Source organism: Miniopterus schreibersii (genome assembly GCF_964146895.1).
Source record: "Miniopterus schreibersii genome assembly, chromosome: X".
NCBI classification, from domain to species: domain Eukaryota; kingdom Metazoa; phylum Chordata; class Mammalia; order Chiroptera; family Miniopteridae; genus Miniopterus; species Miniopterus schreibersii.
Genome location: NC_138104.1, coordinates 72,526,495 through 72,542,817, shown reverse-complemented (window position 1 = coordinate 72,542,817; position 16,323 = coordinate 72,526,495). Strand labels below are relative to the sequence as shown.

General features: G+C 45.3%; 2 protein-coding genes and 1 pseudogene across 10 annotated transcripts in view; all 3 read right to left on the bottom strand.

Annotated features, from left to right (window-relative positions):
- LOC308551015 (high mobility group protein B1 pseudogene) overlaps positions 1-16,323 on the bottom strand; it is a 535,482-nt pseudogene that overhangs the window by 157,994 nt on the left and 361,165 nt on the right. The gene's annotated exons all lie outside the window — the stretch shown is intronic.
- Positions 1-16,323, bottom strand: part of LOC308550831 (uncharacterized protein) — a 109,553-nt gene that overhangs the window by 81,095 nt on the left and 12,135 nt on the right. For 7 of the 8 annotated variants that reach the window (XR_013997966.1, XR_013997967.1, XR_013997968.1 and 4 more), the window contains exons 2-4: positions 13,614-13,770; positions 13,236-13,359; positions 7,964-8,138 (exon numbers count right to left, since the gene is read on the bottom strand). Coding sequence is in view for 2 of the 8 variants with exons in the window: in XM_081125127.1 (XP_080981253.1) it covers positions 7,964-8,138; positions 13,236-13,326 (266 nt within the window). In the remaining 6 variants the exon portion in view is untranslated. The remainder of the gene's footprint in view (positions 1-7,963; positions 8,139-13,235; positions 13,360-13,613; positions 13,771-16,323) is intronic. The other variant, XR_013997971.1, reaches the window with a different exon arrangement.
- On the bottom strand, positions 14,902-15,516 carry FAM156A (family with sequence similarity 156 member A; the record flags this gene model as incomplete). Its single annotated transcript, XM_081126337.1, is given in 2 exon segments — positions 14,902-15,156; positions 15,160-15,516. Coding segments are annotated over 2 exon segments (612 nt in total).

The following is a 16,323-nucleotide window of genomic DNA, read 5'->3' as shown; positions in this document are numbered from 1 at the left end:
TCACCACTGGCACCACACTAAATACAAAGGACTTAGTGGAGTGCCCGACACATAGTATATTCTCAATACATTTTAGCCCCATATTTTTGTAACACCTAAGAGCACAAGGTGTGGAATGATAATTTTAGTGGGGGGTAAAGAATTCCCATACATCCTAAGATTACAAAAAAGGGTGTATGTGCGAAAATAATAATCCAAAACTGCCATTAGTTGACAAATATTAAAAAAAGTGTGACTCAAATTTCTATAGAGTTCCATTTGTAAAAATTTATTGTTGCAAGTATTACAGATGTCCCCTTTTTCTCCCCATTGACCCCTCTGCCTCACATCTGTCCCCCCAGGCCTTCTCCACAATGTTTTCACTATTTTCTGTGTTCATGGGTGATGCATATATGCATATAAGTTCTTTGATTAATCTCTGCCCACCCACTCCTCCACCCCCGCCTTCCCTCAGCGATTAGTCAGTCTGTTCCATGCTTCTATGTCTCTGGATCTATTTTGTTCATCGGTTCATTTTGTTCAAGAGATTCCATATATGAGTGAGATCATATGGTCCTCCATGTATTTGAATGTTTTTGAGTGTTTTTACTGTAGTTAATTTCTAACTTTATGCCATTGTCATCTGAGAAGATGCTTGATATGATTTCAATCTCCTCGAACTTGTAGACACTTGTTTTGTGTCCTAATGTGGTCTATCTTTGAGAATGTCTCATGTGCACTTGAGAGTAATGCATCTTCTGCAGTTTTGGGGTGAAATGTTCTGTAAATGTCCATTAAATCCATCTGATCTAATGTGTCAGTTAGAGTCACTGTTTCCTTCTTGAACTTTTGTCTGGAAGAGCTACCCAGTAAAGTCTGTGGAATGTTAATGTCCATGACTATGATTGTATTGCTGTCTATCTCTCCCTTAAAGTCCTCCAGCAGTAAAATACATCTAGGTGCTCCTATATTGGGCGCATATATGTTTACCAGGGTTATATCCTCTTCTGCGATCATTCCCCTTAATATTATATAGTCACCTTTATTGTTTTCATTTTGAGGTAGGTTTCTTGTAGACAGCATATACTTGGGTCACGTTTTCTATTCCATTCAGCTACCCTAGGTTTTTTTATTGGAGCATTTAATCCATTTACATTTAAGGTTATTATTGATAGGTACTATTTTAATTCTTTTTTAAAGTTTTTATTGATTTCAAAGAGAGAGATAGAAACATCAGTGATGTGAGAGAGTCACTGATCGGCTACCTCCTACACACCCTTTACTTGTGGTTACACTTGAACCCGGGCATGTGCCCTGACTGGGCATTGAATTGTGATCTGGTTCATGGGTCAACACTCAACAATTGAGCCACTCCAGCTGGGTCCATTTTAATTATTATTTTTTTAAAATGTTTTAAAATAAATTTGTCTTAATTTATCTTTATTGTTGAAAATATTTCAAATGTCCTCTTTCCCCCCAGATTAATCCCCTCCACCTTGCACCCCCTACTTCAAGCCTTCACCAGACTTTTGTCTATGTCCATGGGTTATGCATATAAGTTCTTAGGTTATTCTACCCCCACCCAACTCCCTGCCTTCCCTCTGAGACTTGTCAGTCTGTTCAATGCTTCTATGTCTCTGGATCTATTTTGTTCATAGGTTTATTTTCTTCATTATATTCCACATATGAGTAAGATCATGTGACACTTGTCTTCCTCTGACTGGCTTATTTCGCTTAGCATAATACTCTCCAGATTCCACCATGCTGTTTCAAAGGGTAAGGGGTCCTTCTTTTTCACAGCTGCATAGTATTCCATGGTGTAAATGTCTGAGGAGATGCTCGATGTGATTTCAGTCTTCTTGAATTTGTAGAGACTTGTTATGTGTCCTTACATGTGGTTCATCTTTGAGAATGACCCATGTCACTTTAGAAGAATATATATTATGTAGCTTTCGGGTGAAATGTTCTGTAAATGCCAGTTAAATCCATCTGATCTAGTAGTGTGTCATTTAGACTCACTGCTTTCTTCTTGATCTTTTGTCAGGAATATCTATCCAGTAAAGTCAGTGGGGTGTTAAAGTCCCCTACTATGAGCGTATTGCTGTCGATCTCTCCTTTAAAGTCCTTTTTGCAGGCTCCAGGACCAACATCAGTAGTTGCTGAAGTACCACAAAACTATGCTTCTGAAATCTCTTCATGTCCATTCCCCACATAGAGCGATTGAGCTATGTTATGTCTGTCAATCACTACACAAGCCCTTTTGGGGGGGCCATGTTTTCTTATCCATTCAGCTACCCTATGTTTTGATTGGAGCATTTAATCCATTTATAGTTAAGGTTATTATTGATAGGTACTTATCTTTTGCCATTGTATTTCTTTATGCATATATTTATCTTTCTCTTTATTTCAACTTATTATAGCAGTCCCTTTAACATTTTCTGCAAAGCTGGTTTGGTAGTGGTAAATTCCTTTAGCCTTTTTTTTCTCTGGAAAGCTCTTTATTTCACCATCTATTTTGAATGTAGCCTTGCTGGATAGAGAAGTCTTGGGTTTCAGATCCTTGTTTTTCATTACCTTGAATACTTCATGCCATTCCCTTCTGGCCTGTAGTGGGAGCTCCTTTGTAGGTAACAGATTGCTTTTCTCTTTCTGCCTTTAATATTCTCTATTTGTCTTGAATTTTTGGCATTTTAATTATGATGTGTCTGGGCATGGGCCTCTTTGGTTTCTTCTTGCTTGGGACTCTCTGTGTATCTTGAATTGTGTCATTTTTTCCTTCACCAGGTTAGGGAAATTTTTTGCCATTATTTCTTCCAATAAGTTTTCTAACCCTTACTTACTTTCAACATCTTTTAGCAGTCCTCTGATACGAATATTGTTAAAAGTCATGCTATCCTGCAGCTCCCTTAAACTATCCTGTTTTTAAATTGTTTTTTCTTTTTGGATCTCTGGTTGAGTGATTTTTTTCTACTGTCTTTCAATTCACTGATATGATCCTCATTTCCCCTAATCTGCTTTTTATGCTTTCTAATGCCATCTTTATTTCTACTACATAGTGACATACTCCAGTCCAGCACTTACAGTTTTTTGGAGGGTCTCTGTTGCAGGTCAATGTCAGACACTGTGACTGGCCTTGAAAATCCATATGAAGCTTTCCACACTCCACAACTTGTGGATCCCTCTGCTGGAGCTGGGTGCTTTTGGAAAAGACCAAGAAGTGCACCCAGGTCTGCTTTTCCAAGCCCTCGGTCCAGAAGCAAATCAGTCAAAGACTCAAAGCATACAGGTATTTGCTTTTGTCTGCAGGCTAATTGTTAATCTTTTACTGATCCTCAGGCTGTAGACCACCGCAAGGCATAAATTCCACAAGGTGGGGCAATTGTTGCTTACCTCCTAGGCAAAAGCTGCCTGGATGATAAAGGTCTCCTGAGAAAGAGGTCTCCTGCAGTATTGGGGAATGACTCAGGATAGGAATCTGAGCGCTATCGTCTTAGCCCCCAGCCCTGGATTCTCCTCACACAGCTTTAGTCCACTCTGTCCTCTTTCTGCTAGAGCCCAAGGTGAGTGGCTGCACAGGAAACTTTGTGCATTGGCCCTTTAAGAGGGTGCTTGCATTTCCAGTCATCTCTCTTGGCAGACAGAAACCCCTGCTGTTTTTCACAACCAAATGTTATATGGACATCTTTCTCAGTACTGGTGCTCTTGGCTGGGGAGTCCAGCTTGGGGTTTAGTCCTCAGAGTTGTCAGTGGAAACCTCCACAGCTGAGATATCTTTCAGGACCTTCAGTTGTTGCCTGTGGGAGTAATGCCTGTCCTCTCACGCCTCCGCACTTCCTTCCAGACTCTATGCAGTCTTCACTTTTCGTCTTTGGTTATGAGGGTCCTATCCTGCTAGTCTTCAGTTGATTATTCAAAATGGTTTTTCTATAATTTAGTTACAATTCCAGTTTGGTCCTGGGAGAGTGTCAGTGTAGTTTCCATTTAATCCACTGCCATCTTGGAATGCAGAGTTACATTTTTTAGTGATGTTGAAGTCCATGCACTTATATAACTCAGGGTACAGTGTAGTCATTTGAATAACGGAGCCAAACTACTTTAGCTTTAAAAAAGATGTGAGTTTGGCTTTCAGATAATGTTTTCATTACCACAAGGACAGGTATAGTAATTTGACAGCATTGGGGATGTAGGCTTAGAGCTCATTTAGTGTCTGGTACTCTTGAGGATGGCCCAATCTATTCATGTTTATAATTTCATTCCTCTCCATTTCTCCTGTTATGTCTGTGGGACTGAGCACAGAGGAAATCTTTGAAATCATGTAGACCAAGAGATATTATATTCTTTGTGAAAGTAAAATAAACGTTTCCGGGAATGAATTTCAATCCACACAAGAAAAAAGAGGAGTTTTTGTACTGGCAGTAGGGGCTCTCTCACCACACCCTTTCCTAGATGTGCCCTCCTGTTCAACTAACAACTTAGCTTGACCTTTCTTCTTAAAACTAAGGAAACAGCAGGCCCGGAAAGCAAAGAAAATTAAAGATCAAAAACAGGAAGGTTGGCAGAGCTGAAACTGGGAGGGAGTTCTGTGAAGCTCTGACCCAAGGCCCTGCAGGAGAACTCCAGGAAGAAAGTATTAGGGAAGAACTGCATGTCCAATCAAAGGACACCTCTATGGTAAAGAAGTTTTCAGTATAAATGAGTTCAAATTATTTGTGTATGCTATACTTTAAAAGGAAACTTTGATAAGAAATATTGGACTTTTTCCAGTTATGTGAGAGGCCTTCCAAAGCAGCATTAGAAGTATTATGTGGACTTGGGGAGAGAAAGACCATTGCAGTCAGACCAGGCTTGCTTCATACACACTACTCATTGTCAGATGTCCCTGTTCCCAATTCCTATAGCATGTCGGTCACAGGGCCCCTTAGTCCATGTTCTTTTATCCACCCTTCCCGTTACTACATAACCCAAATCAACCCTCCAAGGTAGTAGGCTAGGGAGAATGCAGTTTTTAAACACTGGATCAAATCACTTAAGGATGTGTTGCAGAATCAAAGTTCCATGAAGTGAATATGCTTCAGGGCAGGTTCCTTTTGGAAAGGCTCCCAATGTACTGACAGCTAATGAAACCAGGGAGCAACAATAAAAGATACACTTTCTCTACCAAGGTCATTCTGTGCTACATCTTGTTCACTTAAGTCCCATTGAAGTTTTTATGGAATGAAGGAAAGAGCCTTAAGACTTGGGATCTGTCTTGATTCTGTTACCAACAAGTTAAATGGCCTCCAGGTAGTCAAGTGACCAGTCCGAGGTCAGAAAATCTGATTTTAAGAAATGCTCATGACATAGAGAAATGCTAACCTGCAAAGAGCCAAATGAAAAAACAATAAACAACATGTAGAAAAATTTTTTGTATACTATAATCCAGGAATCTAGTACTAGGAAAAGATGAATTTTAATATATCTTTATTGATTTCAGAGAGAGGAAAGGAGAGGGAGAGAGAGAGAGAGAAACATCAACGATGAGAGAGTCATTGATCGAGCCCGCAACCCGGGCATGTGCCCTGACCGGGAATCGAACCTTGATCGCCTGGATCCTAGGTCGACACTCAACCGCTGAGCCACGCCCGGCTGGGTGGAAAAGATGAATTTTAGATATACATACCGAAAAATGACCAAAAAATAAATTTTGAAAACATTTCACAATATTTATTGAGTACCTGGTAAGTGCTACAAACTCCTCCAGGTGCTAAGGGAAAGAGTGCAACAGACATGCACTACAGCCCCTACACTCACAAAGGGGCCGTGCTATCTTTGGATCATAGGATATGGCACCTTCAAGTTAAGATTTACAGTAACTTTCAATAGTTTGTGGTATGTCTCCATTATTTTTCAGTCAGGTAACTAAAAATATATAAGCGACTTTCAAAAGTGTATAACTGAGTTTTCAAAGAAACGGGCAATAAAATCCCTGACATTACTCTTAGGAATATTTTTTCTGATATATCTCTTTGGGCAAGAGAAACAAACAAAAAATAAACACATGGGACTTTCAACAAACTAAAAGGTTTTTCACAGCAAAGGAAACCATCAACAAAACGGAAAGGCAACCTACTGAATGGATGAAGATATTTGCCAATAATACATCTGATAAAGGGTCAATATCCAAAATTTACAAAGACCTCATACAACTCAACACCAAAAACCCCTCAAACAAACCCATTAAAAAATGGGCAGTAGACCAGAATAGACACTTCTCCAGAGAGGACATACAGATGGCCAAGAGACATATGAGAAAATGCTCAACGTCGCTAATCATCAGAGATGCACACTATAACCACAATGAGAGATCACCTGGCAGAATGGCTTCATCAATAAATTTACAACAAGTGTTGGTGAGAATGAGAAGAAAAGGGAACCCTCGGGCACTGCTGCTGGGAACGCAGACTGCTGCACTCACTATTTAAAACAGAATAGACGTTGCTCAAAAAATTAAAAATGGAACTGCTTTATGACCCAGCATTGCCATTTCTGTGTATATATCTGAAGTTACCCAAAACACTGATTCAAAAGAATATATGCACCCCTGTTCATTGCAGCCTCATTTACAGTAGCCTCGATATGGAAGCAACCCACGTGCCCATTAATAGACGAGTGTGTAAACAAGCGGTGGTACATGTATACAACGGAATATTACTCGGGCATAAACAAGAATGAATTCTTACCATTTGCAACAGCATGGACGGACCTAGAGGGTGTTATGCTAAGTGAAATAAGTCAGAAAGGGAAAGAGAAATACCATTTGATTTCACTTATATGTGGAATCTAAAGAACAGAAATTAAAAAGCAAAACAGAAACAGACTCATAGATACAGAGAACAGACTGATAGTTGCCAGAGGAGAAGGGGTGGGGGACTGGGTAAAAAGGTGAAGGGATTGAGAAGTACAGATTGACACTCACAAAATAGTCATGGGGATGTAAAGTACAGCATAGGGAATATAGTCAATAATATTGTAATATGTATGTATGGTGCCAGGAGTGTACTGGAAATATGGGGGAATCACTTTGTAAAGCATATGATTGTCTAACCACTATGCTGTACACCTGAAACTAATACAAAATAATACTGAATGTAAACTGTAATGGAAAAATAAATTTAAAAAGAGGTCCCTTGCCCGGCTGGTGTGACTCTGTGGTTGAGTGTAGACCCATGAACCTGGAGGTCACGGTTCCATTCCCAGGCTGGGGACAAGCCCGGGTTACAGGCTAGATCCCCAAAGGAGGCGTGTAGGAGGCAGACGATAGATGACTCTCATCACTGATGTTTCTATCTCTCTCCCTCTCCATTCCTCTCTCAGAAATCAATAAAAACATATTTAAAAAAATACAACATAATTGGAATCATTAGTAAAAAAACCCCCACAAATATAAAATAAATAAAATAAAAAGAGGTATTCTTTCCGCAGAGATGGCCTAGGGCACAGTGAGACATATGGTGTGTCCTAGCTCCCCTTCCTGCAGCAAGGTACAGACTCACAAGTGACACATGCCCCTTCCCCAACCCTCACAAAGAATTGGGGATGTGGGGTAGAAATCTGAGTGAGCATTTTCACTGAAGCTCACTGAGCACATCTACACATGGACCATTCACATGTTTGCATATCAAATCACTTACCACACTGGAAGGAAACTCAGGGCTCCTTTGCTCCCCCTATTCCAGCTCAGAGGGCGGGCCTGCTTATGATCAGCACAGTGGGGCAGAATAAACAGACCAAAGGGCCCCTGCATCTGAGGGGCACCCGTGAAATTGGGATGTCAGCACACTGTCCCCACACGCTCCTCTTGTACCCACATCCAATCTGTCCCTGCGAGAGGGGACCTTGGGGTCCTTGCGTCCTCCTGCCTTTAATCCAGGACAACGTTTATCTAGCATGCCATCAACAGACCCCTAAAACATCACAGCAAGAGGAGAGGCCCAGCCAGACTCACCGAGTGGAGGAGCTGATGAGGGTTGTCACTGAGGCGACCAGGGTCTCAGCAAGGCTGTCCTTCCCTCCATAGGCCATGCCAGGCTCCTGTCCGTTAACGACAGGGGCCTTCACTCCAAGGCCTGAGTCCTGGAGCTGGGCTTCAGGAAAAGGTTTCCGGGGCCAGGAATGGAAGCCTGCGGGAAGGTGCAGAAAGTCAGTATTTTTATGAGGAGAAGGTGGTGTTTTCCTTCTTATTTCTTTGGAAGGTAAATCGTGCCAGAGTCCTCCCTAGAGCTGAGAGGCTGGGGTGAGAATCGCAGTAGTTGCTGACAGACCCAGAGTATGACCCAAGATCTCTTGCTCAGCCTGCTGTGTCCTCAGGGAACCTCCTCTTCAAGGGGGACGCTGCCCTCATCTCCTACACAACTGGGCCCTGAGCAGGGGCACTGCCTTTTGTCCAGGGAGAGCAGCAATCAAACCCTCCTGGTGATGGGCAGGTCTCAGGTTCCACTTCTGCGCATCTCAGGTGCCCCTGGCCCCTTCAGTGCGTTTGCCACAGAGGAGAGCCCATTGAATACTGCAGACCCAACAATTACATGTGAGAAACGGGGTCAGGGCTGACAGGCTCACTGTACATGGGGCTCCGTGACTTAGAAGACCTTTCATCCCATTGCCCCATTTGGTTCCTGCACCTCAGAAAATCATACCTTCTACCCCCTTCATCTTAAGGAGAAAAAGTGTGCTGAGTCTGTAGAGTCTCTCAAGGGGACAGCCGGGTCTAGTCCCAGAGAAGCCACAGGAATCTTGGGTTTCAACCTGGTGACCTAACGCAGTCAACTAGTGGGAAAGTCCTCGTTCTTCCATTTTCATGGTCATGGCCTCTCCTCATCTGCTTTTGTCATCTTTTGCTGTCTCAAATCTGGTCCTTCTCTACCTTACCCCCCAAACAGGGGTTAAGGAGTTTTAGACGGACAGGATTCCCCCACAAAGACCTTGAGTTCTTATAGTGCCTGACTGTGGCCAGGTAGCAATGGCAGAAATCTCAGTGGATTGGGCCCTGCTCCTTCACCAGGGAGCACATGCCCCCAGTTATCTCACGGTGGCCTGAGATCTGTGACTCTCTTCCACTTCCAACAACCCGCATGGACCTTGGCGCTGCATCCCCTTTGCTGTCATCTGAAAGCTAGATGGATACCCCACCTCTGCAGGGGCCAGAATCACGGGGGAGTTCTTTTCTACTGCTCCATGGCCCGGCCCTCTGTTCCTCATCTGAGGGACCCCAGAGCACAGCCTCATCACCACCAGATAGGAGTGATCAAGGCCAATCTCATCAACAGGGCTTAGATTTACAAATGCTTTAAGTCCATCCAAGTCCAGGACACAGAGAAGGTAAACTCCTTCTATGTTCTCATAGCTTCCTGTTCCTCTGTGTTCCTGAAACAAGAAATGTCTTTGCAGAAGACATTTTGTGTGAATCTCTGGACCATTCAAATGCCCGTGTCTCCAGCTCCTGCCATCACCCCAAACCCATGTCCTTGCATCCCCTGCCCTCATCTCAGTATAACTCACCTTCCCTCTTATGCTACCTTGGCCCAAACCTCCCAATACTTCCATTTTCTGGGGGACATCCCATACCCTGAAAGTTACAGTCTTGCTCTCCCTCTCACCACCTATTGAGGCTTTTTACTTGGAAGATGTTGAATCTCCCCACCCATAGCTCAGTGGGTCACAGAGGTAAGAATGGGGTAGGAGTGAGGATGGGGTCTTCCTGCAGACCTGGTGCTGCTTGAAACCCCTGCTCCTACCTCCTCACCTTAAAGCATCTACTCTGAGGTTCACGCCAACTCTCCAACACTCTGTCACCTATTCAGCATCCTTAGGATCCTTAGAGATTTCTGGTGCCTACAACCTGTGGTGTCCTCTCTCTTGTTATGGGGGACATACCATACCCTGAAAGCACACAGCCTCTGCTTCTCATACTTGTGTCTTGGTTCCTTTCAAGTCAAGCTTCTTGATAGTGTATACTCCAGTAGTATCCTTACTTGGTCACCTCTGGATCCTCCTCAGTGTCCCCATCTATGGAAAATTCCCTTTGCTAACTTTTCCAAAGAGCTCAATGTTGCCAAACTAAAGTACTCAATGCTGCCTGGGGCAGTCAACATTCCATTCTTCAGAACGCTCTCCTTTCTCAGTTTCTGTGACAGCAGCCTCTCTTGGCTCTCCTCCTCTCTCTCAGACTAGGTCTCTGTTGGTACTTTCTCTTTGATCCCTGTTTAAATAGTCTCACTCCCGACACCCATCTCTAGTTTCCAACCTTTGCCCTGTGCTCTTCTCATTCTACACATGATCCTTCGGTGACCAGAGCTTCCCAGAGCTCTTACCTATCTGACTTCTCTTCATCTGTATCCCCTAGTATGCTGATGGCTTGTTGCATCATCAAGTCTACCTAAGCCATCTCAGCTGGGCCCCAGAGCCCCTACAGGCTGAGGCCTATGGGCATCTCCCCCCAGTTGTCCCACAAGCCCTGCAAATCTACAGGTGACGCGAAAGCTATGTTCCTTGTCCAAGGGTGGGCACTGCCATCCACCGGTGCCCTTAAACCAAAATCCTAGGAATTCCACTAGGTGTTATCTCCATTGCCCCATGACACCCCTGGTCCTGTTCTGGAAAAGGCTAAACCATGATCCTCTTGTTGCCACAGTTGTTCCTAAAATCCCCTGTGAGGGCTCCTTCTTGGCAGTCACTGAAGGCGTCTAGGGGCCTATGTCCTGGGTTGGCTGGGTCCCTCACAGGAAGTCGGAGAACCTGTACCCTGTAATTTTCCCGACACACTCATTACACGACATGTTCAGTTTTCGTTTTCATCAAAAACATCCTGACCTATTTGGTCTTTCCCTGAGAGCATGAGTTAACTGGAAAACATAAATTATGAAATGCTCATCTTCTACAAGCACTTGACAGGCATTGTCTACACTCAAGGAATCAGGACAGGGCAGTGTCAGCCCATCATGGCTGGAGGAGAACGTTTGCTGAGGCGAGTGTCCAGGGCTATGCAGGGAACAAGGGTTTGCTCAGTTTTATTTTTCATCATAAACATCCTGACCTATTTGGTCTTTCCGTGAGAGCATGAGTTAACTGGAAAACATAAATTATAATAAAAAGTGAAAAATGTAACTCCACAAACGCAGTGGAAAGACCTGACAGCTGATCCTTCTACATGAACCGGTGGAAATGTCAGCCATCTGTAATTCTCACAGAACTACTGTGACCTTTCTCATGAGTCCTCTCTATGTTTTACAAACTTTTCAAGTAAGTAAACACAAGGGATCTTGACGAGAAATAAAAAGTAGTACGTTTCATTAGCAAATGTGAGGTTTTACCTTTACGATTTTGGCTTCAGGAACACGGAGAACAGCAAGTACAAAGGGGGTTTTCGAACACACATTCACTTTGACATGTGCTTTCCTTTCCTCATCCTAAGGGATCAGCCCAGCCCAGCAGGTAACGATGAGAACCTGCTTTCTTTGTAAAGGAGTCTCACTGTTCCAGTGCTAGGTTTCCTCCGGCAAGGATAGTTCTGTTTTGACAGGGGCAACGTAGGGTTCACAGTAGAAGTGTCCAATAATGCTCCTGCTGGGGCCACCTTCCAGACCTACTAATTCAGCCTCTGGGGCTGGGCGCCAGCATCTGTTCTTTGAAGGACACTCCCGGGGCAACTGGAGGCACAGCTGCAGTGAGGAAGCCTGAGCACACGCTCTGCCTCACCTGTACTGCTCTCAGAATCTTGGACTTTACGGCCATGTTTGTTATTACTGAGAAATTTAAAAAACTGTGTGATGTGTCTTGTGTTTCGAGAGCAGCTTATGGAATACTTGCTTTACATCACACTCATATTTAGAACAATTTCAAGGACTGAGGAGTTTATGCCATAACGCCCCGTTGCTTGCCTGACACCAGGCAGGCAGAGTGGAGGGAGAAGGGCCAGGCTGGTGGAAATGCAGCCGGAATCTCGCCTTGGTTACCGCTATGCCGCGCATCCCCGCTGGGTCGCTGAGCTGGGGCAGGGAGCTCTATGAAGGGGCCGGCACCCCTCCCCACTCTGTGTGTCTTCCTGTGATCAGAGCTTGAAGCTAAGGGCAGAGGTTGGTTGCCAGGGAAAGAGAAGCTGGGTCTGTGGGACTCGTGAAGAAGAGAAAACACCTAAGTGGAATTCCAGGCGCAGGATGGATTATGGGAGCTGCCCTCGGCCGTGGAATTGCCACTCGACCATTACGTCCCCCCAAAGGGCGCCTGTGCACGAACACACAGAGACTCAGTGAGACACGCCCAGACACACGCAGTCACCAGCACTCCTCCTGGCCTTATTGCACAGTGCCTCCCTCTGGTGGGAGCATCCAGGACACGTGCAGGAGGCAGGCGATGATGGGTCATGCAGGCAGGACCCAGAGCAGAGAAGGAGCAGGGCCAATGGCACAACTTGCCCTCCATGACTGACTGGGACATTTGCATTACATTTTGCAAATAGCTTCATTGAGGTGTAATGTACAGTTAGTGTCCAATGCAGAGACTTTTTGTAAATTTAGAGAGTTGTGCCACCATCACCACAATGCAATTTTAGAACATTTTTATCACCCGGAAGAGATGCCATGTTCCTGTTAGCAGTCAATCCCCATTACCACGTCCAGGCCCACACAGCCTCTCATCTAATTTCTGTCTCTCTACATTTACCTTTTCTGGGCATTTCATATCAACTGACTCATGCGCTACATTTCTCCCAATATTATCTTGCCTCCCGGTGGCCTTGGCTCAGTCTCTGGTCTAGAACTTGACATGCTGGGCATATTTGGGCATCACTGGATCCCGGTTCCTAGTCTGTCACTTGGAAAAGTATGCTGTCTCAGGTGTGACCCCAGATTTACTCCTATACCCCATACTTGGGTATGCGGACAGAGCCTTTAGGTGGGCAGGGGGTGGCTGCTGACTCCCTAGGTTACCCCTGCCCACCCATTCTCCGTGTGCCCTGATGTAGAAAAGTCAGCAGTTAGTTCCAACTCACCCCTCTCTTCTCCTGGCCACCAAGCCTCACAGGGGACCATGATACACTCTCTACCACATCTAGGGGTGTCAGATCTCTCTCCCTGATTAAAAGCTCAATTCCCCAGGGCAGGAACCTGCTCTGCAATTCCTCTTGCCCATGCCAACAGCCAGCCTAGCATGCTGGGGGGAGGAAAAGGGAGACAGTGGAAACCTTCACGGGTGGTAAACGACTGATTGTGGTTGGCAGGACTGACCTGGTGTGGCTGCTGGAGTGAGGCCATTCCTTTCTGACCTCTGCCAGCTGGGCATGGTCCCACCTTCTCTGTACTCTGCTTCCCATCTCATACACTGGGATGGAAATCTTGCTCAATGATGGGTCTGTGGGAAAGGATGAAATAAACTGACATGTGTAGCATATTATCTGACACCTAGCAAAGGACCAATAACAGTGAAATGCCACGTTAGCCCTGCTCACAACACAGCCCAAATCACCAGGCTGCAGTTAGGCCTTTGTGTTTCAAGAAAGATGGGCTCCGCTCTACTGACCTTCTCCCCTGGGGTTGCGAGACAAGCCTGGCAGGGTCCATGGAGCTCTCAGATGAGATCACAAGTTCAGAATCTAATAAACGTACCTGTTCTCAAGCCACTTCTGTCTGCAGCAGACACGTATATGTTTGCGGCAATACAGCTCTGGGGCCACCTGAAAACCCACTGACAGAATGCAGACTTTTTTTTCACTTCACTTCAGATGAGCTGCACCGTCACTGCCTGGGTACACGCCATCAGGTTCTGTGGGGGAAAAGGTAGATTTAACCATTCGTACGTGCCTCCTGAAATGAAAAGACAGTATGTCCAAATCCCAACTCTTAATAACTCAATGCTGTTCTGGTTCTCATGCAGCAGGCATGAAATGCTGTTCACATTCACCAACCTGGGGACGCCAGGCACCAAGGAACAACCCCTGGAGCCTTAGGCCAGGGGCACCAGCACTAGCTCCCAGGACCCCCTACTGTGGGCACGGACTCTGCTTCCAACTCTCCCTGGACAGCAGGACTCTTCCATTTGCTCCGCCCGGATGATCTGAAGGTTGTTCCTGCCAACAGTGACTTGACCCTGTTCTCTGGACCCCTCCCTCTTCCCCCATTCCAGATCTGCTGCTCTGGGACTTATGTATAATGATCTCAGATCTGACAAAGAATAAACCAATATGGATGAACAAACCTGAGTTCTAAAGTCAGTTTCCTTTCATACGTATGTTTATGTGGTACCAACAATGAGGTAGTCCACCAGACACTCCTCCAAGGAGGAATGCCGCTCAATGTTCAGGAGCAGGGCAACATCTCCCTGCATCTGGCTCCTGTGCGGCATGGCTTACCCAAAGAACGCAAAAGTCAGCTACTGTGTTCCAGCTGCACATCTGCTCTCCACGCTTTCTTCAGCCTTAGAGTCTTGAAACTGATCTCATATTTGCACACATGTATTCCAGTGCTCATGGGGCTGCTATTTGGAGGCAGTCAATAAAATGGCACAAAAGCAATGGGCACCACCAGGGAGGGCATTCACACTGCAGAGACACTGTCTATCTCATGGAGAGCAGCACGTGGAGGAAAGACAGAGATCTGGGGTGTTAAAGGGACACCATGCATCACGGGAGCTGGGATATAGGAGCTGAGGACCACCTATATGCAGTGTCCCTGGCCTCAGAATGCCCCAGAGCGGTCTAATTCTTGGCAGGAAAAGTCATGACCTTCCTAGGATCAGATCAACACATGCTCATGGGATTTCCGGTCAAAACCGGTTGAGTTCCTCCTCTGACTACGGCTTACTGTTTGGTCCCCAAAAAGAGTCCATGCCCAGCGTCAGGCAACTCCAGCGTCCCTGTCGAAACTGTCCAGGTCTCTGCCACATGAGGTGAGACTGTCAGTTTTGTTTTAACCACTGTTTCAGGAGCCTCTGGAACATTCTTTTGCTATCCTGGTGCCTTTCCAGTTGGCACGTCTCCTCTCCCTGCTGCTGCTGGGGCAGCCCTTCTGGCAGAAGGCCGGGCCGATTGCCACCCAGGCTGAGGGTCAAGCCACTGAGGCCCTGCATGAGGCTTTCCCAGGAGGAAGGATGTGGGGCTCCATTCCTCTCCCCAAGCATCCCGCAAGCATTTGACTTGTGCCTCTGGCAGTATCAACATCTGCATCTAAATCGATTCTGATCTCTATCACTGGATGAAGAGATTCTGGCTTCCCTCTGAACCCGATAAGGTGCCAAGCGATCGAGGTGTCGCCCTCTCACAGGGCCAAGAAAAGTTTTCTTCCTCTGAGGGGACGTTGACCTTTCCCACTGTCTATCTGGCAGGGTTTTCCCATCTCTGTACCGCTGCTGGAGGAGCCCCTCTGGTAGAGGGGCAGGGCCGGTGGGGCCAGGAATGGGGTTCGGGTCACTGAGGTCCATTATTAGCAGCTCTGAGAAGGAAGGGAGGGAGGCTGCTGTGACTTCCCGGGAAGTTTCTTCAGAGGTCATCGGGGAAGATGCAGAAATCCACATTGGGCTGCATTCCCGGAGTGGATCCGTGTAGGCCTAGGCTGTGCTCAAAGCTCCAGGCGGCCCTTGGGTCTGGACATGAAGGTAAGATGAAGGTTCCAAAGAGGAGAAGGTAGCAAGGGACATGTGCCACCAGAAGAACCCAGAATGCAGCAAATGGTGATAAGAGAAGAAAGGAAATCCAGTATTATTCATCTTAACTTTTATGCCCTTCTGTTTCCAAGCTGTAAAATGGAGATAATCATGAGCCTAACCTCCTAGGATCCTTCTGTGTGTTAAATGGGATGATACGTCTCAAGAGCTCCGCATACTGATGGCATACGGTAAGGGATTTAGAAATGAGATCCATTATTCCATCCATATGACATGCAATGCGAAATGATGGGCCACAGTCAACCGTGCCAATGCCCTCTGACTTTTTACAAACTATCCCCAAGCATAATTTTAACAACTATCAATGTGTGACTGACACACGCTCTTCTCGTAAGTGCTCCTAGTCTTTCAAAAAGTAGACTTTTACTCAGTTCTACGCATTTGTACCACACTGACACACACTTTAAAATTTTCACCTTCATCCTCACTGGCTGTTCATATAGTCAAAAGTTTGCTTGAGATTATAGAAATAAAAATTCCTAGGAAGTATAAATACAAATTTATTTTAGTAAAAATAAGAGCAGAAATCAATGACATTTCTAACAGAAAAAAGAGTAGAGAAACACAATTAAATAAAAACTGGTTCTTTGAAAGGATCGATAATATTAATAAACCTCTAGCAGATGCGGGGTGGGGTGGAGAAAAGTTACCAAGTTA